The sequence below is a fragment of the Xyrauchen texanus genome, chromosome 27 (assembly GCF_025860055.1).
Source record: "Xyrauchen texanus isolate HMW12.3.18 chromosome 27, RBS_HiC_50CHRs, whole genome shotgun sequence".
NCBI lineage: Eukaryota > Metazoa > Chordata > Actinopteri > Cypriniformes > Catostomidae > Xyrauchen > Xyrauchen texanus.
This window is the reverse complement of record NC_068302.1, coordinates 25,186,789-25,213,100: the sequence shown is the minus strand read 5'-3', so window position 1 is coordinate 25,213,100 and position 26,312 is coordinate 25,186,789. Positions and strand designations below refer to the sequence as shown.

Sequence of the window (26,312 nt, the reverse complement as noted above, 5' to 3'; positions counted from 1 at the left end):
ACATACTTGTAACGTACAACGTGTAAACTAAATTACCCTACACATTTAATTAATTGAAAGCTGAGCAAGCTGATTTTTATTTGGAGAATCAAAGATTATAAATGAATATTAAACCAAATAATTATCGTCTATATTAATCCGCGAGTCACTCACTGGGTTCATCCTCTCAAAGGAATAGTCCACCGTTGTTACAACATCAATTTACAAAACACTCAAAAAATGAGTGTTTAGCCGAGAATGTTAATATTCTTGTTTCCTAGTCAATAAGTGAACTTTAAGTTAACTCTTAGTACATTTTAAAATGCGAATTAGCGTCCCCACTAATCTTTTCCCCGCGACAGATAAATGAGTTCCGGCCAGATATGAGGACAGGAAGCGAGGAGACGCTGATGGCGCCCGACTAGAAAGCAGTAGCAACTAATCGCTTTCAAATATCGATTTTATTTAACCTCAATCGCGAACGCGAGGAGCAAAAAGTCGTCCATCTACGGTAAGAAAATATCTAATCTCTAAATATTGGGGGCAAGTTGTTTCAAGATACATTTTGTTGCATGGTAGGCAAGAGAAAACATTCGGGCAGGCTGGTTGCTCCCTGCCCGTGTAGGCCCTCGAGGTCCCCGAGTGGTTCTTCATATCGCCTGAGCGGAAAAAATAATCTGAGAGCGGCGGAAGGAAAAATGGCGCTGCCCGAGCAGGCAGAAGAAAGGGCAGCACATACACACGCATTTAGATAGAGATTGAAGCACGCGAACAGGAGCCATTCAGTTCTCTGAGTGCTTAGGCGTTTTAAAATGAAACGTGGTTGCATTTTCTCCCATTTAAATGGTTATAATGGACGTTTCGTGGTATTAATGTAGGACAATGACCCGAGCCTTGTACAAGCAGTTGTCCTTGAGAAGTTTGAGCAGAGAGAGAAATGTCCAAATCCAAGCTATATTAGCTGTTGTGGCGGGTTGGGATGGTTTAGGTGATATTTTTGCGTTATGAAGTGCATTTAATGCAAAGTCCACATTGCTGTCTGATAGTTGTTGTGGTGGTGGTAATTTATTAAGTGGAGTGAGTGCTTATAGTGACCAAGAATGTGCCAGCACAAGACAGCTTACTGTATATTGTTCTGCGTGTAGTCTACATAAATTGCAAATAAATTAAATGGGATTGTCACCAAGTTTTTATTTTCAGTGGGGAATGTTTTTTGAAATACTCGAAAACCGATACAAAACTAGGCGGTATGTTTTGCCACTGTGTCTTAAAGGAGTCATGACGCAAACTTTTAGCTGATTGATGATTTAAAAACAAAATGCAATTCACATAAAACCATTACTTGAGTACCCCTTTTCTATGATGTTTTCAGTTTAAGGAATCAAAATGTTTTTTGTATTTTCTCTGGATCGTAATGTTACACCCTATGTTTTCCTCATAAAAAAAAAAAAAAGGTTAACTCTTAAAGACAAGAATTGTAATTTTGCAATGTATGTAGGAAATCGTGACCACTCACATTAAAACTCCAGTCATATCAGTAACCTTATCAAAGCTGTTTTACTCTACATGGAGAGGGTCCACACATGGGGGCTGCCATGACAGAATCACATGATCAGCCATATGCTACTTGCTTAATCTCAGTAACAGTCCTGTTATTTGATACTTCCACTGATGGATTAAAGTAATCATGGCTGACTGAATGCAACATCTCTACAATGGCATCTGAAACTGAAAACTTTTGATTTTAAATGATGCTGCATCCAAGCCGCTAGGTGTCAGTTTAATTCCAAGATGACACAAAGACAAAAGTTACTGAGTGCACCTTTTTAAAGTTAAAAATGTCATGTAGTTGATTTTATTGGACCCCCTCTAGATTGTATAGGCTTGGTCTTAAAGACACACCTACCTTCTTGAGATGCCAATCAGAAGATAGGGACACAAGTCATGTTTTTTGGTGGTGTGTTAAGATCTAAAAATGTATTTGTGACGTATTGGACACTCAAATTTCATTTTGCCCCAGACTCTGTATTTTAGGCGATCGGGTGGTCATTAATATAGGGGATAAATACATAAAAAATTGTGTCCTAGGCAGTGTTATGAACCACAGGCGTTATGATCCTTATCATAACAGAAATAATAATCCTTATCATAACAGTAATAATCAGTGTTATGATTCTTAGTGAATGGAAGTCGGCTGGAGCGCCCTCATTTCAGGAGTGGTGCATAGAGATGGGCAGGGTGGTGGCATTCAAAGAAATGTCTTATAGAAGGCAGGGAAACTTGGAGTTATTTAATAAAAAATGGGATAGCTATTTGGCATTTTTGGAAGGCTCTTGGGGAGGGGAAGTGGAGAAAGATGTGTAGTTTTAAATATGTGTGATTTTATATATATATATATATATATATATATATATATATATATATATATATCATTTTTATTTGTTTTGTATTCTCAAGTTGGACCACAGGGATATTCGTTGAGGGTGGGGTTAGGGATTGGTTGGGGGAAAGGTAATGATCAGGGTTAAAAGTTGATTCTGTGCATATATGTTTTCTTTTCTGATTCATGTGCCTGAATCAATAAAAACTGTTAATCAGAAGAAAAAAATATATAATGTGGTTTAACTTCCCAGAGACAGTAAAATGTCTCATTAAAAGCTGATATTATTGAGAACAGAAATATTGGCACGAGTGGTACAAAATAAAATTTTATTAATATTCCTTTTATAAATAAGCAGTGAATCAGTTGTTTCAAAATATGATTAATATTTGAAAAAGAAAAAAAAAAAGTCCACCAAATCATGTGGTGTAACCACTGATCTATATATATAACTGGATAGCTCATAGAATTCTAAACTGCCAGCAGTAGCTTCACTGTTGTGACGTCATGAGCTATCCAGTTATATATATAGATCAGTGGGTGTAACTAACATGTAAGAACCATTTTGTTGTTTACAAAAAATAAAGAGGACCCCTTTAGACCCTAATAACTGTGTAAAGTTGCAAATTGATATTTTGTCCTTGCTATGAAAACCACACCAGGTCATGTGGTGCAACCCTGAGAAAACTGAGTTTTATTTATTTATTTTTCAAATAAAATATCAAATAATTAAAAATTTCACAAATTCATGTGAATTGTGGCCAGAACTTTGAAGGTCCGAAAAGCACATAAAAGTAATCCATAAGACTTCAGTGGGTAAATCCATATCTTCAGAAACAGATCAATATATAAGTCCTTTTTAAAAAAAATGTCCTCCCTGCCCAGAAGGTAGTGATATGCATGAAGAATGAGAATCTGCAAAAACAAAGGAAGAAGAAGAATGTGAAAGTGAAAGTAAAAAGTACTTTTGCAAGGATAGTACTCGAATTAATTTTATATGATGTTACACCATGTGACAGTTTTAATGTCATAAAATACTTATTTTAATTTGTTGCAGAAAATCCTATACTTTTTATTTTCTAAAAACCAAATTGGGCACAAAGATTCCATTTCTATGAACTTGACACGTTTTAAACAAGATTTTTAAAAGAATTAAACATTTTATCATATAAGAAAAGTGATGATCTAAGTGTCAGTGACCCAAAGATATTGTTAGGCAACACATCAGTTATGCAAATAAACTTTTCCTTAAACTTTTGACTGATATAACTTAAGCCATATATGACATTCTCTCCCACCCCCAGCCTCCAGTGTGTCAAAATGTAACATGTAGATTATCAAACTTTTTCAAAGTTTAGTAATGAGAAAACTTTAGAAATCCGTTCGTATACAAGATTGTCCCCTTCACAATGAGCTCTGTTCTGATGTTATTTCAGTCAGAAGATAAGCAATTAACTTGCACCCTGTCCATTTAGCTGTATTGAGTCGCACACACTTTCTCACAGAACAGAGATGGACTCCGAGGAGATGGAGGTGGAGAGCAGCAGTGATGTGGGACATTCTGGGATGGAGGAGCCATCAGAAAGTGGCATGGGCATGGAGTCATCAGAGGCCATGTCTGCTGATAGCAGCGATGCGGTGGCTCCTGCCCCGGCCCCAGAATCAGATTGTCAAGTAGGACAGAGCTCTGAGGGACTTGTGGTAAGACAGACAATATACACATCTGTGTAGCTCCATATGCTAATGTGTAGATCTAGATTTCATACCAAGGTTATTGTATCTGGTGTGTTGTAGGTTTTTATTCCAGAGACAAGCTCAAGTACAGATGTGAGAAGAGTTCATCTCCCAGACTCTTCCTCTGTTGCCCAGTCAACCAGTGTGTCCAGTGTCTCCACGGTGACACAATCAGTCCTGGTGTCGGAGTCTGTCCAGGTCATGGTGCATTCCAGTGCTGTCTCTGAAGGAGGGATGATGGTTTCTGATTCAACTGCTTCCACCTCCTCGGATCTTGGCTCGGCTATAGACAAGATCATCGAATCCACAATTGGACCCGACATTATGAATGGTAGGAAAACTCCTTGTAGTAATACGTTTTTATTAATAAGTGATTTACTTTGCATTTTTTTATTACATCCAAGGAAGCTGTCATTGTTGTTATGTTTATTCTGTATACAATGCTGGGTACATTATTAATATTTATGGGCATTTTACAGGATGTATTGCTGTTACAAGTGCCGAGGATGGCAGTGCAGAGACCACGCAGTATCTGATACTTCAAGGACCTGATGATGGTGAGAATTCTTCAAACTTTCAAAGTTAAATTGAAGTCTTAAATTTAAGGGATAGTTAACCCAAAAATTTTAATTCTGTCATCATCTACCTCACATCATGTTGGTTGAAACAAATATAGCTTGTATGTCTTCTGTAGAACACAAATGTATATTTTGAAGAATGTTCATCCTTCTCTTTTCAATACAACAATGAAAAATAAAGTGCCATATAAAATAGTCAATATGACTTGTGCACTGTATTCCACATCTTCTACTTTTTGTTACGTTTTGTAGCTTGACAGTCCCAATACCTATTTGCTTTCAATGTGTGGATAAAAGCAGCCTTGACATTCTGCTAAATAACAAGACAAGACAAATTATACAGGTTTCAAATGACATCAGCAGATAACTTTTCTTTTATTGGTAAACTTAACTTTTCTCCTTTAATTAAAAGAAAAGAGACACACGAAGATTGTATTTGTTTTGGGGTTTTCAGTAAGCCTTTTTCTGTGCTAACTGTGTGCAGGAGCTCCAATGGGTGCTCATATGTCTTCCTCTGCACTGTCGAGCCGCATTGCCATTGAAGCCCTTGCTGATGGACCCACCTCCACATGCCTGGATCAAGCAGACCTATCAGAAAACCCGCAGGGCAGTGTGGAACCCGACCAGCCTGGACACTCTGGTTACCGTGGACATGAAGATGGCAGCAGCAGCAGCAGCAGCCACCCAGACCAGCCCCAGCACTCCCAGTACATTGAGTGCAGTGGAGGAGATGACCCAGACCAGAACAGAGAGGCTCGATGCATTGAGTGCTCAGGAGAAGAACCAGACCAAACCCCACGTCATTCTGGGGTCACGGACTACAGCGTGGCAGAGTGCAGTGGTACGAACTCTAGCCCTCAGAGAAGTTCCTCACGCTACATTGTGGAATGCAGTGATGGGTACTTGGAGTGCAGTGCAGAAAGAATGGAGCAGTCGCAGCATTCCCGTTATATCGACAGTAGTATGGATGACAGGGAGCACGTCTCGGCCTCAGAGCAGGAAGGGAGTGTGGCAGAGGAGCCCCAGCACTCGTACGTGCCGCAGGATGTACTGTATGCAGACGAGGGTGATGTACGCCACTCATTGGCCGACACAGTGGGCTCCCAGCTCGCTGATCAAATGGACTGCAGTGACAGCTTGCCTGGATCATACATAAGTAGCAGCGGGACCTATTCTACCCACCCAGATCCTGAGGTGGTGGAATCTGGGGTGGTGGCTGAGCCAGGACATAGAACCCCAGACATGGCTGAGCTGGAGGAAATGATGGAGGTGGTGATTGTTCAACAGTTTAAGTGTAAGATGTGCCCATATAAAAGTGTCTCCAAGGATACGCTCCTCAACCACATGAGGGCCAGACATTTTAAACCAGCAGGTAAACAGTAGGAGGTGACAATATTTGCATCTGGGATATATTGTTTTTTTCAACCGAAAAGGTGAATTCTGTCATAATTTTCACACCCTCATGTTTTTCTAAACCCATATTACTTTTTTTTTCTTCCATGGAACACGAAAAGAGATGTAATACAGAATGTTAGCCTCTGTCACCATTCACTTTTATGTATGGAAAAAAAGATACAGTGAAAGAGAATGGTATAGATGGAGACTAACATTTTGGCTAACATCTTTTTTAGTGTTCCAAGCAAGATTGAAAGACACGAGGTGCTGTAATTATGATAGAATTTTTCTTTTGGGTTAACTCTCCATTTTCTTTTTGATTTAGAATGTGCTGTTTCACACACAGGTGCTCCGCCCCCAAAGAAACGTGGAAGGGGTCGTCCAAGAAAATCTGAAGCTAAAGAACGACCCGTTGCTGTGGTCAAAAAGGAAGAGCCAACTGAAGAAGAAGAGGATGACATCATTGATGCAGGTGCCATTGATGATCCAGAAGGTCAGAGGGGTCAATTCAGTTAGCATTTTCAGAAATCCTGTTTTTTGCATATTGTTTTTTAAATACATGCATTTTTATTTAACTTTTAGGTGACAGTGATTATAAGCCAGCTGATGAAGAGGCCAGGCCAAAACCAGCTGCAAGTCAAAGCACTCCTCCTCCTCCATGTTCTTCCTCATCTTCCACTACCTTGAGGAAACGGCCCAGAAGAATGGTGGGCCCACCACGTAAATTTGTTTTCTCCCAAAGTTCCTCAGGTCAGTGTTAAAAAAAACTGGATATTTATTTTGTTTCCCTAGTTACAGAATTACAATAAAATCTCTCTATATTAAAAGAGCTGTTCATTTGTGTAATTAGCAAAAATCTAAATTTCCAAGGAAGTGTACTATAACTGTTATAAATCTTTGAGATAACTGTGACTTATTTTCATCTATGTATGAAACAGAACCACCAGCAGTCACTCAGACGAATGATGCAGGTGACCCACAAGCTCCTGAAGAGGCAAGCTCCTCTGGATTAGAGAATGGAACTTCCTCGTTATCCAACGGGAGTGCAGTGGAGCCAGGCGTAAGCCAATCAGATTCAGAGAACAAAGATCCCTCATCAAACACGGGCCCTGATGACATTGAGTTTTTGCCAAGGAAACGAGGACGGCCTTCCAAACGCTTCCTTCAAAAAAAGTACAAAAAGTACATGAATCGCAAGTAAGTGATGATGGCTGTACCAGATGTTGATCATCTTAATTTAGAATTTGATTTGTCAGTTGGGCATAGAAATTGAAGTGAATCTTTAAATTGAACAAAACCTTAAATTACCTTAATTTCAAAGATGTAGCCACATGCTCAGGATTATCAAAGTCTTATTTTCTTTTATATTTAAGTAAGTACTACCGATCCCTGAAGCCTCTACTGAGGCCTTATAATTGCTGGATCTGTGGCTCCCGCTTTCTATCGCAAGAGGATCTCCGATTCCATGTGGATTCTCATGAAGGAAATGATCCCGAGCGCTTCAAGTGTCAGCAGTGTAGCTACCGTTGTAAACGCTGGTCCTCACTCAAGGTAAGAATCAGAGACCTTAAACTGCAGATTAAATGAATAGTTTACCTAGTTATCCCAGATGTGTATGACTTCCTTTCTTCTGTAGAACAGAAACTAAGATTTTTAAAATAACTCCTCAGCTTGTTCCATACAATGCAAGTGAATGACCAGAATTTTGAAGGTCCAAGAAGCGCATAAAGGCAGCATAAATGTCACATGCATTGAAGTGTTATGGATTACAACTTCAAATCTCCAGAAGCTAAATGGGATGAGATGTGAGGTGGGATGAGAAACAGATCCATATTTAAGTATTTTTTACTATAAATTTCCACTTTCACTTCCCCATTCTTCTCTGTTTTTGGCGATTGGCATTATTTGTGCATATTGCCACCTTCTGGGCATGGAGGAGAGTTAATAGTAAAACAGGTTCTGGTCACTATTCACTTGCATTTTACTGACCTACAGAGCTGAGATATTCTTCTAGAAATTTTCATATGTGTTCTGCAGAAGAAAGAAAGTCATACACATCTGGGATGCCATGAAGGTGAGTAAATGATGAGAGAATTAACATTTTTGGGTGAACTATTCCTTTAAGGTTTCATTCATACTTCAATTTGTAGATCTTATTGATTGAAATCTCAATAAATATTTAAATCATAAAATCCTAAAAAGCTTATTTTCTAAAATATTTTGATCTGTATGTGTGTGTGTGTTTGTCCCATAGGAGCATATGTTCAATCATGAAGGTATGAAACCTTATAAGTGTGAGTCGTGTGATTACTCCAGTGTTTATAAAAAAGACGTGATCCGGCACTCGGCTGTCCACAGCAAAAGCAAGTAAGACCTGACGCACTGTGAATGTCTCCTTTTAGCTAGTTACTTGTCATATTATTTTTTTATATGATTTGTTTATTAAAACTCAAATTAATTCCATCTGATTTTCGGTCATATTCCAATAGTTTTGTTTTTAATTAAAGATGCATACCTGATATAAAAACTGATAACAGTGGTATTAATATGCTTGTTTTTTCTCCATTCGCTCTTTAGGAGTCGGAAGACAGATATGGTAAGATTCCAGAAGTCATAAAAACAAACTTTCAGCAAGCAATCACATTTAAATGAATCACATTACCTGCATCTTATTCTCTTATTGACATGATGTACCAGTTTAGGTTTACAATAAAGGGATAGTTTAACCCGAAAATGTAACCCTACATACCCTAAACCTGTATGCCTTCCTTCCATGGATCACAAAAGGAGCTGTTAGACATAATGTTAGGGATTGACAGCCTCTTTAATAGCTTTAATAGCATCTTTTTCCAGTACAATGAAAGTGAGTGGAGACTGAGGCTAACATTCTGCTTAACATCACCTTTTGTGTCCTTTTGCACAGAAGATAGTAAGCCATATGGGTTCTGAGAAACCTGAGGATATGTTCTTGATGGCAGATCTTTTTTTTTTTTTTTGAGAACTAGCACTTAAACTGACAGTGATTTAATAACGGGCTGCTTTTCATGCGACTGCAGTACTGTGTCAATCCTTCACAGGTTTCCAAAGTGTCAGAGTTTCCATGTCCCATCTGTCACCGCGTGTACCCATTGCAGAAACGTCTCACCCAGCACATGAAGACACACAGCACAGAGAAACCTCACATGTGTGACAAGGTACAAGAACGCTACAGCTGATTATGGTTAAAGTTGTAGTGTGCTGCAGCTAGGCATTACAATTATAATTTTGTGTATATGGATAAACAAATGGGCTAGTTTTGATGGGTTGAATAGGATTTTGCTATGCTAATTCTAATTTAAACGTATCTACCTTGCAGTGTGGGAAATCCTTCAAGAAACGTTACACTTTCAAAATGCATCTTCTCACGCACATACAGAACTGCGGCAACAGCTTGTAAGTTAGATCTTAGGTTTCAGTGTACGTGTTTGTTTGAGCGTAAAAAATAACTCAATCTTGAACAGTGTGAAGTTCACCTTTAAGTTCATGGTCTTTGTAAAGGTTTTTTTAACAAGGCATAAGTTTATATATTGCACAAATTGGCAATACCAGGACAGGTTGCTAGATGTGATATTCCCTCTTATCCTTTGTCAGGTTTAAGTGTGAGTTCTGTGAAATTACCTGCAATGACAAGAAAAACCTGCTCAATCATCAGCTGTCCCACACCAACGACAAACCTTTCAAATGTGAAGATTGCAAATATTCCACGAGTAAAGAGGATTTCCTGGTGTCCCACATTGCCATAAAACACACTGGTGAGTTCACTTTATAATTGAGAAGTCCACTGTTTTGTTTGTCACCTTATAACAATGTATGTGGTTTGGTGCTTGATAAAAAATCTTTTGTCATTTTAATGTAATGAAATAGTCACAAAGTATTTAGACTGTATATTATTTATTATCCCAGGACCGATGTTATAAGATGTTGGGAGTTTAAATATTTGAGTACTTGAATTGGTCATCAAGAATCATTATTGATCAAAACAGTAATTGTTTGAAATTTTCTGATCATAGCCTAGTTAATATTAAAGGTGCTTTATGTGATTTTAGCCAATCTGGAATTTCCAGAAACTGAGCCATTGGATTAGCCATGCCCTCTCTTTCCAAAACACAGCACTCCTAAAACACCAAATGAGCTTTATTGAGACTGACACAGTCATACACATCTGGGATGGTTTGTGGGGTGATGATGACAGAAATTCATTTTTATGTGAACATTTCTTTTAACTGGGAGTTTTATTTAGCATGTAGAATCACATACATATTTTACATCCTTCAAAGTGTAGGTCAGAAAGTTTTCCTGACCTACCGTGTCTGTTTATCTTTACCTCCGGTTCAGGTGAAAAGCCCTTCTCCTGTGACATGTGCCACTTCACAACCCGACACAGGAAGAATCTGCGGCTGCATGTGCAGTGTCGTCACCCTGAAGCCTTCGAGGAGTGGAATCGGGTGCACCCCGAGGAGCCCATCCGTCGCCGCCAGAAACCTGTTTTCACCTCGCAGCAGATTGAGGAGCTTAGGTTGCAGCATGAGACGCAGGGACTTCAGGGCACCATTGTGAGTATACACATGCACCAAAAAGTATTTGAACACTTACAGTGCATCCAGAAAGTATTCCCAGTGCTTCACTTTTTCCACATTTTGTTATGTTACCGCCTTATTCCAAAATGGATTAAATTTCATTATTTTCCTCAAAATTCTTCAAACAATACCCCATAATGACAACGTGAAAGAAGTTTGTTTGAAATCTTTGTTTGCAAATTGATTAAAAATAAAAAATGAAAAAAAATCACATGTGCATAAGTATTCACATCCTTTGCCATGACACTCAAAATTGAGCTCAGGTGCATCCTGTTTCCACTGATCATCCTTGAGATGTTTCTACAACTTGATTGGAGTCCACCTGTGGTAAATTTAGTTGATTGGACATGATTTGGGAAGACACACATCTGTCTATATAAGGTCCCACAGTTAACAGTGCATGTCAGAGCACAAACCAAGCCGTGAAGTCCAAGGAATTGTCTGTAGACCTCCGAGGTCTACAGACAATTCCTTGGACTTCATGTCAATGAGCACAGTGCCCTCCATCATCAGTAAATGGAAGAAGTTTAGAACCACCAGGACTCTTCCTAGAGCTGGCCGCCCAGCCAAACTGAGTGATCGGGGGAGAAGGGCCTTAGTCAGGGCGGTGACCAAGAACCCGATGGTCACACTGACAGAGCTCCAGCATTTCTCTGTGGAGAGAGGAGAACCTTCCAGAAGAACAACCATCTCTGCAGCACTCCACCAATCAGGCCTGTATGGTAGAGTGGCCAGACGGAAGCCACTCCTCAGTAAAAGGCACATGACAGCCCACCTGGAGTTTGCCAAAAGGCACCTGAAGGACTCTCAGACCATGAGGAACAAAATTCTCTGGTCTGATGAAACAAAGATTTAATCTTTTGGCCTGAATGTCAAGCGTCATGTCTGGAGGTAACCAGGCACCACTCATCACCTGGCCAATACCATCCCTACCGTGAAGCATGGTGGTTCAGCATCATGCTGTGGGGATGTTTTTCAGCGGCAGGAACTGGGAGACTAGTCAGGATCGAGGGAAATATGAATGCAGCAATGTACAGAGACATCCTTGATGAAAACCTGCTCCAGAGTGCTCTGGACCTCAGACTGGGGTGAAGGTTCATCTTCCAACAGGACAATGACCCTAAGCACACTGCCAATATAACAAAGGAGTGACTACAGGACAACTCTGTGAATGGCCTTGAGAGGCCCAGCCAGAGCCCAGACTTGAACCTGATTGAACATCTTTGGAGAGATCTGAAACTGTCTGTGCACCAACACTCCCCATCCAACCTGATGGAACTTGAGAGGTCCTGCAAAGAAGAATGGGAGAAACTGCCCAAAAATAGGTGTTCCAAGCTTGTAGCATCATACACAAAAAAGACTTGAGGCTCTAATTGGTGCCAAAGGTGCTTCAACAAAGTATTGAGCAAAGGCTGTGAATACTTGTGTACTGTGTACATGTGATTTTTCTTTCGATTTTTTTTTTTTTATTATTATTATTAGTTTTTTATAAATGTGCAAAGTTTTCAAACATCTTTCATGTTGTCATTATGGGGTATTGTTTGTAGAATTGAGGAAAATAATGAATTTAATAATTTTTGGAGTAAGGCTGTATGTATCATAACAAAATTTGGAAAAAGAGAAGTGCTGTGAATACTTTCTGGATGTACTGTAATTCACACACAGCATTTGGCTTTTTGTAATTGTGAACAATTAATCTATTGTTTTATAATTCAAAACCTAACAAACTTAAAATGATTTGCTTAAAGTGTCTTTGTGCTATATTATTGTCTATATTCAAATTATCAACCTTTTATCCCTTTACAACTGCCACTCTATATACTGTACATTCACTTAAATACAGTACACATAAGCTATTTGGACTGTGTTGTTAAATTTTAATATAATAAGATAATCCGTTTTCATACTCTAAGGTGTCAGTGGACCCCATCACTCTCCAAACCATGGAGTCCCTGGGAAATACCTCTATATCCCAGGATGCACTGGGAAATACTACCATCATCTATGAGCAAGGTCAGTTGAAAAGTTTTCCTGCCTAAAGCTTGTCCTTATTTTGAAACCCACTTAAAATGCAGCTTGGAATTTTCAATTCACCTACACAATGTTATACTTTCCACCTTATATTATATTAATTTTCTGCTCACAGTGCTAAATGTGATGTGTATCCATTCTCACAGGCCAGAATGCAGACCTCTCTGCCCAGAATGCCCTAGATCTGCTGCTGAACATGAGTAACGCAAGAGAACTTCAGGTATTATACTGACACACAGACTTTTTTACATGTATAATAAAGTGATAAAAAAAACCTCATATGGCAATGATTGGATAAGAAGGTACCAATAAGTGAATCAACGGATTTGGACATTTTTGCTGATACTTAAAAACTATAGGGCAATTCTGATATTGAATAGTCACTTATTTGCCTATTTGAATTTTTGTAATCATATAATTTTTTTGTTGTTGAGTTATGCTTCTAAATAACTTAAGTCAATTAAATTTAATTTACAAAGACATTTAGCCATTCCCATTGAATATTATTGGACTGGATCTGTTTATTGGGTGCATTGGAGGCCTACATTACATGACAGGCACATTAAAATGATAATAATAATAAATATTCTAATATGTCCAATTGTATAGAGCATAGGTCGGCAACCCGCGGCTCTAGAGCCGCATGCGGCTCTTAAGCGCCGCCCTAGTGGCTCCCTGGAGCTTTTTCAAAAATATGAAAATGGAAAAAAAATTGTTTTAATAGAATTTCTGCAGGAGGAAAAACATGACAAACATTCTTAAAGTTTTTCAACGTTGTAAAAATTTGTGTAATAAATATTTAATTTCAACATTTCTGTCAACGAAGAATTTACGTCATACTGAGACACACGTTTCTGTCAGATCGGCGTGACAAACAAACAAACAAACAAACAAACAAACAAACGGCGGGTGTGTCATGGGCCATGGATCCCAAGGAAAAAAAGAGAAAGCTAGAAATTGAAAGCCTCCCAACTATCGAGAAACTTGTGTTTGAAACATGGAATGCTCTTCCTGACAGTTATAGGAACATGAAGAAATATGCATTTGGAGTGTTATCCATCTTTGGATCAACATACCTGTGCGAGCAGATATTCTCAAACATGAACTACATCAAATCCAAATACCGCACCCGCCTCACAGATGAGAGCTTGCAGTCCTGCGTGAAGATTAAAGTTACATCTTACATGCCCGATGTTGAGAAGCTGTCCAGTGATGTCCGAAAACAGAAGTCACATTAAACGGGTTAGCTAGCACATAATTAGTAACAAAGTGGCTTTTTTATAAAGTGATTTCTTATTTTTGTCAGCATATTTGGAATGACACATAGGGGTATTATGCATGTTTTATGCATGTTTTAAAGACTTTTCCAGTTCGTTTCAAAAGGCTGCTGTTTTATTGCACTGTCTGTTGCCCAGATAAGGGGGGAAAGAGAAGAGGATTGTATTGTAGCTTATTGTATTATTGAGGATTGAAGAGGACTGCATTTTATTTCCATGGGGAGGTCTGAAATTACAGGTGGCCTATGCACGTTGCACATTTTGTTGTTGTTTCGAATACTAAAGTAAAAATGACATCAAAAATCTGATTTCTTTATTGTATTTCTTTAATTTCATAAATGCAAGGAAACATAAAACATTAAAATTATAATGGAAGTGAAACTTAAAGCACCACCGTACAGTAGATTAGTCACGTGGTGCGTCATTCTCTCCAGGATGCGCTGCAGGGAACATAAACATTTAATCATGAATGCTCATTATGTATTTGTAGCCTACTTATCATTTTGATACTAGGTGGCAAACAAAGCTAATATAACACTTACAGCATGTGTTGCATTCATTATAAGGGTTATATAAGGCTTTTAATTTTTTGCGGCTCCAGACAGATTTTTATTTTTTTTTTTGTCCAATATGAGCCATATTGGACACCATATTTCAACGTTTTGGGTTGCCGACCACTGGTATAGAGGTTGTTATAATTGCACTAAACAGCATTTACCAGTTGTAATAAAACATCACAAACGACAAATGTAATACAAAAGTAATACCATGTTTAATTGAATTAAAACTATGGCTTCTGCAAAAAAAAACATTATTACAATATTGTGGTTATTACAATATTGCTGTAGTAAAAGCATGGTTAATTTTACCCATATCAAACCATTCAACTCCCTGACCTTCACCGTGACCATTTTTATTTATAATTTTAAGTAGGATTAAATGAAATATTAATAGTGGAGACAGAAAACAGGATGGGGAAAAAGTGGGACAAAAGGTGGAATCAAACCCAGGTCATTCGCTCGTAAAAAAAAAGCACATACTGTACACCCTGTCGTTACACCCCACGACACTGCAGCGACACTGAGGGGTGCAATTTGTCTTCAATTTGTGTGATTCTACTAGACTTTTGGAGTTCAAATAGCTGTGCTGTGTGACAGGTGCTATTTACTCTACACCTAGTGCAAATAATCACTCCATAAATGTGTTCGTCATGTCCCCTCACAGGTGGCGGTGCTGAAAACAGATGGCAAGACTCTCGAGACTGGTTCGTGGGCCGGAGCTGGTGCCGGCGGTCAACCTCAAAAGATTGTGACCTTCCATGTGTCAGAGAATGGAGATACTCTGGTGCAGGAGGCATTTGAGACGGCTACAGGAACTGTGGAGCAAGAGGAGGAAACTGGTGTGTCACAGGATGTGGCACAGATTGGCATTAATACATACGAGGGAGACGATTTCAGTGTAGTGGAACAGGCCGCAGAGGAGTTTCCTGCCAATGGAGAAACACACAGGTGATATTTTAGATTCTGCAGTATTTTTATGTCACTAATCAATTAAGCAAATTTTACCATGTTTACTGCTTTGTGAAAGAGATCAGATTTCCTACTCATGCTGTAAGTTCATGGATCACCAGCTTTTGTGCAAACTTGTGTAGTCCATTTCAGCTATAGTGCATGCGGTCATTACAGCCAAGGGGGGCATCCTAAGGGGCCGTTTAGACCGAACGCGTTCTTGTGCAAAAAAGGCTAGAGGCAACACAATTAATAAAACAGAATGTGTCTTAATGTGTTTATCTGTTGAATTTCTAGTTAACCTGTCACAGCATTTAAAAAATGTGGCGCTCCTGCCGAGATGCGGTGCAACAGTCAATGACGTCCATCTAGTGCATTTTTACATAGATCACCAATTGAAACACAGCACAGACAGATGCAAAAATTTGTTTGGTGTGATCTGCCCCTAATAAATACTAAGAAAGTCAGAAATTCTGTTACTTTTCACTCAAATTATTATGCTGATAATATCGTTTAAAAAATTGTTATATTAAAATAGAAAAATGCAAAATAGAAGCATTTTAACTAGACTTGTGGGTCCCAATGTACATTTTTATTATGCAGTGGTATATTGATGCTGATTGATACAGGCTTACAAAATGTATTATTAATATTCGTGTGTGTGTGTACTATGTTTATACTACGTTGTGGTGACCAAATGTCCCCACAAGGATAGTAAAACCTGAGATCACCTACCTTGTGGGGCACAGCCCTAAGAACAGCTAGGGCCAAACTGTCACGGGCAATCAGAGAGGCAAAGCGCGCACACGCCCAGAGAATCAACAGTCACTTCCAGGACAGCGGTGACACGCGGCGCATGTGGCAGGGCATCCAGGCCATCACCAACTACAGGACAACATCAGTTGCCTGTGACAAAGATGCCTCCCTTCCAGATGCGCTGAACGACTTCTACGCTCGGTTTGAAGTGCAGAACGACGTGATGGCGAGGAAGTCCCCCCTCCTCCCAACGACCAGGTGCTCTGTCTTACCACGGCAGATGTGAGGAAAACTCTACGTAGAGTCAACTCACGGAAGGCTGCTGGACCAGACAACATTCCTGGCAGAGTGCTCAGAGGATGTGCAGACCAGCTAGCAGATGTTCTTACCGACATCTTCAACATCTCTCTGAGCAGCGCTGTCGTTCCAACGTGCTTCAAGGCCACCACCATCATCCCCATGCCAAAGAAGTCTTCAATGTCCTGCCTGAACGACTACCGTCCCGTCGCACTTACACCCATCATCATGAAGTGCTTCGAGACGCTCGTCATGAGGCAGATTAAGACCCAGCTGCCCCCTCACTAGACCCACTGCAGTTTGCGTATCATTCAAACCGTTCAACGGACGATGCCATCACCACAACCCTCCATCTGGCCCTCACCCACCTAGACAATAAGGACTCATATGTTCGAATGCTGTTCATAGATTTCAGCTCAGCATTCAACACAATCATTCCCCAGCACCTGATTGGAAAGCTGAACCTGCTGGGCCTGGACACCTCCCTCTGCAACTGGATCCTGGACTTCCTGACTGGGAGACCTCAGTCAGTCCGGATCGGGAACAGCATCTCCACCACCACCACACTGAGCACTGGGGCCCCCGGGCTGTGTGCTCAGTCCACTGCTGTTCACTCTGCTGACTCACGACTGTGCAGCAATGCACAGCTCGAATCACATCATCAAGTTCGCCGATGACACGACCGTGGTGGGTCTCATCAGCAAGAACGACGAGTCAGCATACAGAGAGGAGGTGCAGCGGCTGATCGAACTGGTGTAGAGCCAACAACCTGTCCCTGAATGTCGACAAAACAAAAGAGATGGTTGTTGACTTTAGGAGAGCACAAGGTGAACACACTCCGCTGAACATCGACGGCTCCTCTGTGGAGATCGTCAAAAGCACCAAATTCCTTGGTGTTCACTTGGCGGAGAACCTCACCTGGTCCCTCAACACCAGCTCTATCACCAAGAAAGCCCAGCAGCGTCTCTACTTTCTTCGAAGGCTGAGGAAAGCACATCTCCCAACCCCCATCCTCACTACATTCTATAGAGGGACTATTGAGAGCATCCTGAGCAGCTGCATCACTGCCTGGTTTGGGACTTGCACCGTTTCGGACCGCAAAGCCCTGCAGAGGATAGTGAGGACAGCTGAGAAGATCATTGGGGTCTCTCTTCCCTCCATCAAAAACATTTACAAAAAACACTGTATCCATAAAGCAACCAGCATTGTGGACTGACCCCACACACCCCTCACACAAACGCTTTACCCTCCTCCCGTCTGGCAAGAGGTACCGAAGCATTCGGGCCCTCACGGCCAGACTGTGTAACAGCTTCTTCCCCAAGCCATCAGACTCCTCAATACTCAGAGACTGGTTTGACACACACGTGTCCTGAGTTGCACTTTAATTACTGTCACTTTATAACTGTCTGCTACCTCAATAACTGCTATGTGCATAGAACACTATCTCATAGTATGTTATGTTTACATTTTTAGAAACTGTCATCTTTTTGCACTACTGAGTACTGGTCGGCTCTGCACTGTCTATTGTCCTGTTCATTGTCAGAAATTTGTTGTACTGTCCCGTACTTTTGGCACATGTTTGCACGTGCACTTTATATAGGTATATATATATAGGTTTTTTATATAGGTATTTTATTTTGTTGTGTTGTCTCATGTGGTCCTGTGTTGGTCCTTTGTTGTTTTTATGTAGCACCATGGTCCTGGAGGAACGTTGTCTCGTTTTGCTGTGTACTGTACTAACGGTATATGGTTGAAACGACAATAAAAACCACTTGACTTGACTTGACTTGACAGCCAATGGTACACACACGCGAAATGGCTTATTAAATATTCTAAATTTTGTATTTTTTTTTTTTTTAAAAGGTTTCTGTGAGGGTTAGGTTTAGGGGATAGAAATTATCATTAGATCTGTATAAAATCCATAAATTGCATGGAAGTCTATGGATAGTCACCACAATGATATAAAAACAAGATTGTGTGTGTGTGTCAATAGTTTAGAGGAGCCCTCAGCAGAGCCTCAGGTGATGGAAGTGAGCACCGAACCCTCGTCAATCTCTACACCTCTGAAAGAGAGTAAAGAGAAGTTTTACCTGAGTTCAGGCCTCACGGATGGAGTCCTGCAGCAGGTAGAAGTGAGATTGGGTTTTTAACTTTACACAAAGAATATTCAATGTTGTGTTCTTTCCCAATGGAAAGCACAATTGATGAAATTCTTATCCTGCAGCTGAGCAGTGAAGCTCCAGGATCCCCTTCCCTGTGTCCATCACCCTCTTCTCAACAGTTCAACAACAAACGCTTCTCCTGCCGGATCTGCATGGAAGCTTTTCATGGCCGCTCAGACATGGAAAACCACAAGAGGGCGCACATAGACCCCAAAACGTTTAAATGCCCAGACTGTGACTTCACAGCACCTTCATGGCCAGAGGTCAAGGTATGAGGGTCTTGAGATTTGAGTTTTAAATCAATGTCTAGGTTTTTTTTTTGGTTTTGTTTTCAAATTTTATTTCTGTTATTATTTATTGTTGTATTCGAGTGATTTTTTTTTTTTCAAAATCTGACAAACAATCATGCTGACCTGTCCAAATTACATTCTTTAATTAAACTTTTTGTAATCCCAGTCTCACATGTCCATGCACGCGTATTTGCGGCCTCATAAATGCACCAGCTGCAGTTTTGCGTCCAAAAACAAGAAAGACCTGCGACGCCACATGATGACACACACCAACGAGAAGCCTTTCGCTTGCCAGGTCTGCGGACAAAGGTGAGGAGACCCATTCATTCGAAATTATGAAATTTTGACTTTTTTGCTTTATTTGACTTTTTCTATATTGTATTCATATTATATTATACTGCTCTATATGACAACTTTTATCTATTCTATTTGGTATTTCTCTATCAACAATCTAATATAACATGCATCTTTTTCCTTTTTATATACATTTTGGAAAATATGAATGTGTTGGTCAGAGAGCATGTTGTTGGCAGTTATTATCAGAGAATTTGTACTTGTCTATGACTTTTGTGAGAGTTGATCACACATTGGGATAAAAAACCACACATATACTCGCACCTCGACAGTTTCTTAGTGGTTTCTGTTACTCTTTTAGGTTTAACCGTAAAGGCCATCTAAAGTTCCACATGGAGAGGCTTCATACTCAGGATCCCTTGCCCCGTAAAGCCCGCTCTGTTCCCTCTCAGCAGACCATCATTGTTAACAGTGATGAAGAGGCTTTGGCCACACTGCAGAGTAAGTGCTGTCTTACAGCTTTCCTTATGAAGAGACTTTGTGGTATTATTCAGATATAATTGAAATTCCTCACAGAATTATTCTCTCCCTCACAAATGATTACATGAAGACATGTCCTGCTAAACTTATGATATAATAATGATGCCTAATGGCTGAGTAACTCTTTTGGCTTTGTTCTGTGTGTGTGTGTGTGTGCGCATTCCAGATCTGCAGGCAGGTCAAGCGGTAATCAGTCCAGAGAGGTTGCAGCAGGCTTTGTGTCAGGAGCACATCATTGTGACCCAGGATCAGACTCTTTCAGACCAGGTACAGCACATCTGTTAGCATTCCCATTTTTCTCAATGGCAGTTCTTCATTTGGCACAGAATCACCCGGAAGTACACGATTTGAATTGCCATCTTTGCTCATGGGCACAATTTTTTTTAAGACAATCACACAAGCTGTAAATTTCATGTGAATTAAATACTCTGGAGCCAAATCAAAGTACTGAAAAAATGTATTGGATTATGGCACCACAAGAATGTGCACTGTTCCAATCTCTTCATTATCAACTTTTCTGAGTTTTGACATCAAAGACCATGGCGAAAGTCCAAGCTTTTAAGAACACAAACAAATTGGTCACTGGTAAAATGTCTACAAGCTTTGCAAACATGCATGTACTTCATATGTAACATACTGAAGGCTTTGATTATTCTCTTTTACCAGGTTTAAGGTAAATTAAGGTTTGACTGAATTAAAGGGATAGTTTTCATTTAAAATGAAAATTCTCATAATTTGCTCACACTCATGTCATCCCAGATGTGCATGACTTTCTTTCTTCTGCAGAACACAAACTGTAGGTCCATACAATGCAAGTGAATGGTGGCCAGAATTTGAAAGTCCAAAAAGCTTACAATGGCAACATAAAATAATCCACACTACTCCAGTGGTTAAATCCATATCTTCAGAAGGGATATGATACAGTAGCTGTGGGTGTGAAACAATCAATATTTAAGTCCTTTTTTAAAAAAATATTCTCCTCTCCTGCCCAAAGAATGTGAATCGCCAAAAACAAAAGAAGAATGTGAAAATCGAGCTGGATAGTGAAAATTGTACTTAAATATTGATCTGTTTCTCACCCACAACTATCATATCACTTCTGAAGAAATGGATTAAACCACTGGAGTCATATGGATTATTTTTATTCTGACTTTAAATGTTTTTTGGACCTTCAAATTTCTGGCCACCATTTTCTCACATTGTATGGACCTACAGAGGTGAGATATTTTTCTAAAAATCTTAATTTATGTTAAGTAGAAGAAAGAAAGTCATACACATTTGGGATGGCATGAGTCTGAGTAAATTATGAGAGAATTTTAATTTTTGAGTGAACTTATTTTGAATAAAAATGCTTAATTTCTCAGGAGGAGGCAACATATATTCAGCAGATCACAACAGTTGATGGACAGACAGTGCAGCACTTAATGACTGGAGACAATCAGGTCACTGAGGTACTCATTCTCCAACATATTTTTTATTCTTTTTAAGTTTGCATGACTCTTAGCTGCTACGTCAGAAGTGACCATGTCACATTTATGTTGTAAGGGCAGTATCATACAATGCAACTAAATAGGTTCAATGAGATCCTGATGCACTCGTAATCAATGCAAATCACATTCTGATGGTATTCATCCCTTTCTATTTCTTTCAGGTCCAGTATATCATCTCCCAGGATGGAGTTCAGCACTTAATCCCACGGGAATATGTGGTGGTATCTGATGGAAACCACATTCAGGTAAGGATGTGCTCTTTACTAAAGAGCATCCCTAACCCAAGGGTCCGGAATCATAAAAGATACGTTTTTAAAGAAAGGCCCTTTTGAAAGTTTGGAACAGGCTCAATTGGTCTGTTGCAGCAGCTTAAAAGGCACTTTGTGGTCTGTACGACATTAAATAAAAGACAAAAAATATCTGATTGTGATTTTCAGATGGAGGATGGACAGATTGCTCACATTCAGTACGAGCATGATGGGACATTTATGCAGGAGCAGCAGGTTGAGCTCACAGCAGAACACAAACACACTGATGATTTTTACATTGCAAAATAGCTTAAAAGCATAAATGTCTGTGAACACTTTCAATTCAGATGAGCACATGTAAGCTCTCTTCCAAAACCTAGCTTTCAAAGGCAGCATCCCAACCTTCATGGAACCTCATAAGTGACCCATTTGGAACACACTACTGTAGGGCTGTCAAAATGGCTGAAAAACTCAATTCGACTTTCTTTCTTGAATAATAGTAATATTCTAATTCAAAAGACATTATTTTAGAGGAAAAAAGTACTGTATTGTCTACTAAACCCACAAGAGGGCGCAAGTGAGCGCAATAAGCAAATATAATCCAAATCAAGCATTGATGAGAGAATTTTTTTTTATTGAAATTAAATGTTTACAGCCCTTATTTCATCGTACCGAAGAAAGGCTGTAGTTTGCGGCCAATATTGGACCTGCGAGTTCTGAACTGGGCCTTGCACCGACTCCCTTTCCAGATGCTGATGCAGAAATGCATTTTAGCGTGCATCTGGCATGAAGATTGGTTCACGGCGGTGGACCTGAAGGATGCGTACTTCCACGTCTCGGTTCTGTGATTGCTTTCAACCGGGCGTATCAGTACAAGGTCCTCCCCTTCGGCTTGTCCCTGTCACCTCGCGTCTTCACGAAAGTCACGGAGGCAGCCCTTGCCCCACTAGGGATGTGGGCATTCACATCCTCTACCTCGACGACTGTCTGATTCTAGCTCACTCTCGAGACCTGTTGTGTGTGCACAGGGACCTGGTGCTCAGGCACCTCAGCCGTTTAGGGCTTTGGGTCAAATGGGAAAAGAGCAAGCTCTCCCCAGTTCAGAGTATCTCTGTAAAGGGATTAATGGAATAGGAGGAGGCGAGAAACTGCTTGAGAATATAAATAATATTTTAATTATGAACTTAACAAAAAGACAAACGCACAAAGGTGTCGGACAGTTGTCCTTAAATATCTCTGTCGCACTGCAGCTTCCAGTCGGCCTTTATCCCTCTCTGAGGCTTTATTATCCTGATTAGGGGCCGGGTTTGCGGAATCATGGCCCTGCAACGCCCTCCGCCCTGCCACAATCTCTTTTCTCAGGAAGCAGTTAGACTCATCACGCTGATTTGCCACCACTTCTTCGGCCCTTGTACAGACCTTGCATTTTTACAGGCAGGGGTTCCCTTACAGCAAGCGTCCAGGCGTGTCGTGATTACGACAGACGCCTCCAAGCTAGGCACTACATCAACACAACGTCGAGTGAGTGACAGAATGGGAATGGCTTGTTTACTGTTGTAACCTCCGTGAAGTTATGTCCCTCTTGCCACAACGCTTTACTACATGCTGGGATATCCGGGACCCTGTCTCGGCTCTTCAGCACAACCTGAACGAGTGGTTGCGAGCCAGCTCCTTTTATACCCGTATGTCCGGGATAGTGGCATGCAAATTCCACTCGCCAATTCTCATTGGCATTTTCTCAAAGATCAGAGGTGTTTGGGGCTCCCTAGAGCAACCCCTAGTGTCACTACATTGACACAACTTCTCGTTCCATCCATCAGGGATCAGAGGTTATGACAGTAACCAAGACTATTTCTTTCCTTACAAAAACAACAAAAAAACACGTTAACATGTTCATTCTGACAGCTCTAATTAAAAGTTGGATTTCTTCAGGCCTATAATGCTTGACAATGTTGCCTCTGCAGGCAGCTTAATGGGTTTTGGAACATTACAATAGTTTTGTTTTTACCCATGTTTAATTCTTTGGGAGACAATGGTAAAACACAACTGACCCCTCTACTGACACCTTTGGTGGAGAAAGCATAGATCTCATACTGCAATAAATCAAAAAGCCTTGTAATGCTGATACATAGTAACAAATAATTTACTGCCTTCTCTTCAAAATGATGCTTGATCTGTTGCTTGAAACTTGATGTTGTTTATGTTTAATTGTCTTCTGTGTTTTTTCAGATTGCTCTGTCTCAGGATGGACAGATCCAGTATGTTCCCATCACTGCTGAGCAACAGGTTGTCACCCCTGAGGACCTGGAGGCTGCTGCCCATTCCGTTGTCAATGGTATGATCTTTCACCTACTCTACTTTTAATACTTTACCTGGACAAGTTTTATCACCCCACAGTGCCAAGTAATGTTAGAAAAATTATTGATGGATGAAAGCAACAAACACTTGTAGATCAGAAGTGATGCAAATTATGATTATGTTTGTGTGTAGCTGTTGCAGATTCAGCCATGGCTCAGACTCAGACGGTTTACACAGAGGCCACACCAGAACAACTGGAACAGCTGCAGCAACAGGGCATCCAGTATGATGTCATTACATTTACTGAGGAGTAGAAAATAAATACATGCTCTGATTTTGAACACCAACACACAGAACATTTGCGGCTCATTTTGGCTCCAGATTACTTCAGTGGATATCACAGACTCTGATGATCATCCACTTTAGGGGACTGAGATGTTCCACAGACTAAAATTTTCTTCCGCTAGAATTGTCCAGTAAGAGGGTGAATGTACTGTTAGATGCACGCTGCAAATTATACAAATCATGTCTTCATATTTACAGTAAATATCATTTAAAGCAATTGATCTCTGCGTGCCTACAGTGTTTTTCCTTGTAAAGATAATTTAAAAAAAAACCTGTATAAAGTATTCTGTATTAAATTCTGTTACTTTGATGTACTATGATGGATGCTAATTTAACTGCTACTGTTCTTCTGACTGCGACAGAATTGTGTAAATGTATATTGAACAATTGATGCTTCTTTTTGTCATATGGTTCCTAGTTGTAGCTAAAGTGCTTATAACAGAGGGTTTATTATTATTTTCATTTTATGTGAAGCATACTGTTTCATCTTTAGCTTCATTTTTAAAGAGATTTTTGCTTTCAGTCTATAAATATAGCTACAGAAATTAACTTGCATACCAAATAAATCATGTCATCTTTCTGTGAACCTTTACATTGTGAAAACATGACGCTTTTTTGAAGTTCAGTTCAATATCAAAGATATTATGATGTACAGTACAAAGGAACAGATCTGTTGCACATTTTAGATACTGAGGTTTGTTGATTAAAGATTGAGAATGACTCTAAGTTATAAAACAAAACTAAAACATAATTACACACATCTAAAATATTGGAAATTTATTTATACAATAGTATATTTTATTTAAAAAATATAACGTGTAGCACAGACACTGTAAAATAAAGTGTTGCTAAATTATTATTGATACTGTTGTGTTTGTTGAGAACTGATGAACTCAAAAGTTGTAAAATTGATTTCTATGTTCAGATAATTCTGTTATTTGCTAGAAAGTGAGAGGCTCCAACAACAAATGTGAGGAAAAGTTTTTGAATGCCAACAAACAAAATGTGACCTCACTTCCATCTTATGTGTTGTTCATTATGGACTCATGTTTGGTTTCTCAATTTGGCACGAGAAGACTCAAATAATTTTAAATGTGAACTATGCATTTTAAGATGAAGCTACTTTTCTTTCTAATTGTCATCTTGAAGAACTATGAGAATGGTTCTTGTTTCTTTGGATATTTTTCTATATATGCAAAGAGGAATATGAAGTTAAATCTGACATTAGATTGAATGGCAAGGATTGGGAAAAATCCTTATTAGATGCAAACTCTGAAATGTAAATTGTAACCCATTTTAACAAAACCAAACACTTCTGTTGTTTCCTATTTAATTGTATTTAAATTATTCACAATTAAATAATTTTACATTTCTCATAATAATAATACAATCAGAATAGGCTTCTACATTGCCTTAATGTCAACTAATAGTTAAAAGTGAGATGTCAATCATACTGATTTAAGACTGAAAATGAATTCATGTCTTAACTCTCTTTCAGGGATGAATCCAACAGAAGGACAAATCAATATGCATATATCATCAGAAATGATTTTAAGATTTTACATTAACCCCTCTTATAAAATCTTTGAAAAAGTTTGCTGTAAGGATGCACAGGATATGTTGTTCCTATATATCGAGGAAGAATACAAATCAAGAGTTTGTTGTAAATTTTAGAAACCCAAGCTGCTGGCAGGTACAGTTGTGATATCAAAGATGTCATGAACACCTATGAAGATTTCAGACTTCAGACCATTTCTAAATTGAAATTTTGCATTTATAAAGTAACAAGTTCCTTAAGATATGATACTTTTAAAGCATCAGGTAATAAGGCAACATAAAGATACAAACAGTCTTACATCTGCTATGTATTTCTAATTTTGTGGCTGTATTATTATATAACAACAAAAATTATTCCAAAATTATATTATAATTATATTTTTAAGTTTTAATTAGCGGATTGTGTCTAATAAATTCACAAATGTAATGTAATTTTATGCTCACAGAACACACTGTCTTTGTTGATGGTGTTGTTTTATGGTGCCTCGTTGCATTTAGATGCCCATGTTTGTGATGTTTAAGCAGTGATTACCAGAG

The 26,312-nt window shown here is 39.4% G+C and overlaps 1 protein-coding gene across 3 annotated transcripts; it reads left to right on the top strand.

Moving 5' to 3' along the window:
• The first annotated feature begins 366 nt into the window (after positions 1 to 366).
• Positions 367 to 25,039, top strand: LOC127621261 (zinc finger protein 335-like). 3 transcript variants are annotated; one of them, XM_052094777.1, is made up of 28 exons: positions 367 to 490; positions 3,865 to 4,060; positions 4,154 to 4,424; positions 4,573 to 4,650; positions 5,156 to 6,043; positions 6,413 to 6,559; positions 6,649 to 6,816; positions 7,005 to 7,263; positions 7,440 to 7,617; positions 8,321 to 8,433; positions 8,644 to 8,662; positions 9,144 to 9,260; positions 9,422 to 9,498; positions 9,697 to 9,857; positions 10,441 to 10,658; positions 12,596 to 12,695; positions 12,860 to 12,933; positions 15,215 to 15,498; positions 18,545 to 18,677; positions 18,776 to 18,982; positions 19,170 to 19,312; positions 19,659 to 19,798; positions 20,004 to 20,104; positions 21,202 to 21,288; positions 21,489 to 21,572; positions 21,765 to 21,830; positions 23,805 to 23,910; positions 24,066 to 25,039. In XM_052094777.1, the coding sequence occupies exons 2-28, from the start codon at positions 3,872 to 3,874 to the stop codon at positions 24,185 to 24,187; spliced, it is 4,530 nt and encodes a 1,509-aa protein (XP_051950737.1). In that variant the 5' UTR covers positions 367 to 490; positions 3,865 to 3,871; the 3' UTR covers positions 24,188 to 25,039. The 3 variants fall into 3 exon arrangements, with proteins under 3 accessions (XP_051950737.1, XP_051950735.1, XP_051950736.1); XM_052094775.1 differs by having other exon boundaries at positions 18,545 to 18,683; XM_052094776.1 differs by having other exon boundaries at positions 385 to 490; positions 3,835 to 4,060; positions 18,545 to 18,683.
• Positions 25,040 to 26,312: the final 1,273 nt, after the last annotated feature.

Coding starts and splice junctions, on each gene's coding strand:
- LOC127621261 (XM_052094775.1), top strand. CDS start 3,872: ATGGACTCCGAGGAGATGGAGGTGGAGAGCAGCAGTGATGTGGGACAT. Junction 4,425..4,572: donor TGGACCCGACATTATGAATG/GTAGGAAAACTC, acceptor GGCATTTTACAG/GATGTATTGCTGTTACAAGT. Junction 20,105..21,201: donor ATCAGACTCTTTCAGACCAG/GTACAGCACATC, acceptor TTAATTTCTCAG/GAGGAGGCAACATATATTCA.